Source organism: Vespa crabro, chromosome 8, assembly GCF_910589235.1.
Source record: "Vespa crabro chromosome 8, iyVesCrab1.2, whole genome shotgun sequence".
Classification (NCBI taxonomy): domain Eukaryota; kingdom Metazoa; phylum Arthropoda; class Insecta; order Hymenoptera; family Vespidae; genus Vespa; species Vespa crabro.
This window is the reverse complement of record NC_060962.1, coordinates 431,459-434,759: the sequence shown is the minus strand read 5'-3', so window position 1 is coordinate 434,759 and position 3,301 is coordinate 431,459. Positions and strand designations below refer to the sequence as shown.

General features: G+C 50.7%; 1 protein-coding gene across 1 annotated transcript; it reads left to right on the top strand.

Moving 5' to 3' along the window:
- The first annotated feature begins 645 nt into the window (after window positions 1-645).
- Window positions 646-2,878, top strand: LOC124426157. Its single transcript, XM_046967516.1, has 6 exons — window positions 646-938; window positions 1,049-1,333; window positions 1,492-1,614; window positions 1,727-2,014; window positions 2,134-2,292; window positions 2,428-2,878. Exons 1-6 carry the CDS (start codon window positions 646-648, stop codon window positions 2,876-2,878), a joined length of 1,599 nt encoding a protein of 532 aa, XP_046823472.1.
- The last annotated feature ends 423 nt before the right edge of the window (window positions 2,879-3,301 follow it).

Sequence of the window (3,301 nt, the reverse complement as noted above, 5' to 3'; positions counted from 1 at the left end):
GCAGCTGCGAAGCTTTGGAAGGCCGGACAATTGCTTGTCGGCTTCGTCAACTGCGAAGTCAGGCGACGAACAGATGTAAGGCGATGCTGCAGCTGTCTCGACTATGGTCACTATAGCGCTTCGTGCAAGGACACCGATCGCAGTAAGTTTTGATCTTACTGCGGCGGCACGGGGCACAAGATCAAAGACTGTAAGGTCAGAGAGCCCACTTGTTTATTGTGCTCCAATAGCGTTGCGGAACCCCAGAAGAACCTCACCGGATCAATGGCGTGTAAACCTTTCCAAGAGGCCATTGCAACACTCAACAAGAAGGTAGGATGTGAGTATTGCAGGGTAGCCTCAATAGCAGCAGGATTGCGTACCACCACTTAAACCAGCTCTGCTCTGAGAATAACTGATATTGCTCTAATCAGTGAACAGTACCAGGACGGGGAAGATGCAGAATGGTACGCTGATGAATTGGGCACCGCGGCCATCTGTATCCTAGATCCCCGACTGATACATGTGTCGAATTAAGGATCCGGACGCGGTTACGTTTGGATGAGACATAACTCGACGTGTTATGTCAGCGTATATCTCACCCTGAACGACCGGATAGACGACTTCCAGACCAAGCAGGACTACATGGAAGACGCGCTGCAGTAAATGCAATGGGACCTCATTGTGGCTGGAGAATTCAATGCTAAAGCTCTTGAATGGGGGGAGGCCAAACCGGACTTCAGAGGAAGACGAATCATGGATGTGGTGTCGAGATTGGCACTAGTAGTGCTCAATACAAGCTCCACGTTAACCTTCCGAAGGACTGGCTACAGAGAGACGATCCCGTACGTCTCTCTAGCCAACGAACACCTTGTTACAAGAGTCGCAGGCTGGCGGATGATCGAAGAATACACTGGGAGCGATCATCAGTACATCCTATTCGAAGTACACGATAGGAGGTCAGCCCTGACAAGTGCAGCGTGACCCCTCCGGTGGAACATCACTAAACTGGATCGAGAGAAGCTGTCATCAGTCATAAATGAAAGTTAGAGATTTCATCATATTGCAGTCGTGAGTCTATCGTCAACTGCACAAGCCAGGATGATTACTGCAGCAACTATGCAGCTCATTCAAATGGCTTGCGCGATAGCGGTGCAAAGAAGAGCACGAAACGGCAGAGGCGTCCTGTATACTGGTGGATGAACGAGATCGCTGATCTTCATAAGAAGTGCTTAAGGCTTCGCCGATTGCCACAACGAGCGAAGAGACGCAACCTCGACACTGCTCCCTTGGCTGCAGAGTATCAAGCGGCGAAAAAATTTTTGAAGAGGACCATCAAGACCAGTCAAAAACGGTGCTGGAAGGAGCTGTGTCTGGATGTCGATAGGACTCCGTGGAATTAGGGTACCAGATCGTCACTCGCAAGCTGGGGTATCGAACGCAAGGAATTACTTAAGACGCGAGGACGTTGGAATACATTGTGCATACTCTATTCCCCTCACAACCGAAGAGAGTGATTAGCACGGCTGCGCCTGGCATAACCGAAGCGCCGCAATTTACGGAAGAAGACCTACTCAGGGCTGCATCTTCTATGAGGAACAAGAAAGCTCTAGGTCCTGATGGCTTACAGCGGAAGTATTTAAAGCCGTCGCGCAGAGTCACCCTGAGCTCTTGCTAAACATGTATAACATGTGCCTCAGGGGAAGCATCTTCCCCGTCCCGTGGAAGAAAGGCTTGTGCTCATTAGCAAGGGCAAGGGTTCCGCAGAGGCAGCTTCGTTATACAGGCCTATTAGTATGCTCGATACGGCTGGCATGCTCCTGGAGGAGCTGCTTAGGCTACAGATGCACGCAGCCTTGAGCGCAATGTGGGATCTTGCCGCCCGCCAGTATGGATTTCGATCCGGCCTCTCCACCATCCACGCAGTCCAGGAGGTTGTCACGGCCGCTAAAATGGCGGAGCGATGGAATCAACTAACTCAACATTTGTGTCTGCTAGCCAACTTAGACGTGAGAAATGCCTTCAACTCCGTCAAGTGGGACTCGACAATGGAAGCGCTCTAACGTAATTTCAACGTTACGGGTACATACTACGAATTCTCAGGGATTATCTGAACGAGCGCTTCCTAGAATAATATATTGGCGATGGTCCAAGAAGCTTGGAGTTGACATCGGGGGTAGCCCAGGGCTTTATACTGGGACCGGATATCTGGAATATATTCTACAACGGTATCCTAGGTATGGCAGTCCCTGAAGTTGCTTTCTTGGTTGGCTACGCAGATAACATTGCAATTGTTATAACTGCAAGAGACACGTAGGGGGCATAGCTGCTGCTCAACCGGGTCATGCGCAGAGTCATCTCCTAGATGGAAGAACACGGGCTATCCTTAGCAGCCTAGAAAACAGAAATCGTGCTACTAATGAAAAAGCGCATCAAAACCTTGCGCAGCTTCACCGTAGCCGATTTAGTCGGCTGTCAAGTATCTAGGAGTAATGCTCGATTGCAAACTCAATTACGGAGAGCATATAATAAGGGCAGCAGACAAGGCGGCAGAAGTAGTAACCATGCTGGACACACTTATGGCCAATGTCAACGGTGTCGCCGGAGCTATGATGCTGTACGGCACGTAAGTATGGGCCGAGGTGCTGCGAAAAGAGAAATATCGCAAGCGCATAGCCGCGGTACAGAGGAGGGGCGCTTTCCGAATCGTTTGCTCCTACCGCACGGTCTCAGAGCTCGTAGTGCTAGTTGTAGCCGAGGTAATCCCGATAGAACTACTAGCCAATTCGTTGATCAGCAGACGCCCGTTCTGGGGAAGGAGGAGGCATCAAAGAACGCCAGGTCTAACAGCATCGAGGCCTGGCAAAGCAGATGGGAGCTGGAACCTAGAGGCAGATAGACTGCCCGACTCATCAGTCGACTAGACAACTGGATAAACCGAGAGGCGGAAGAGGTCAATTTCTACCTCACCCAATTCTTGACAGGGCATAGCCTGTTCCGATCTTCGCAAAAACGAGGAAAGTAGCAGACGGCAGCTGCCCCTATGGTGACTCGATCAACGACGACGCCCACCACAGGTTCTTCATATGTACCCGGTGGAGCGCCGAACAACTTATCTTGGAGCAGGACCTCGGAGACATCTTGTCGGACAACGTTGTCGAGAAAATGCTGAGAAGGCAGAAGGATTAGAACAAGGAGGCCTGGTAAGAAGAGGGAGCCCAGTTAAGAGACATGATGCAGTGGCGTCATCCTGAAGTAATGTCACATTGCGATGCCGGGATGGTTTCACAATGCCACTAGGATGGATATGAGTTTAGTCGGT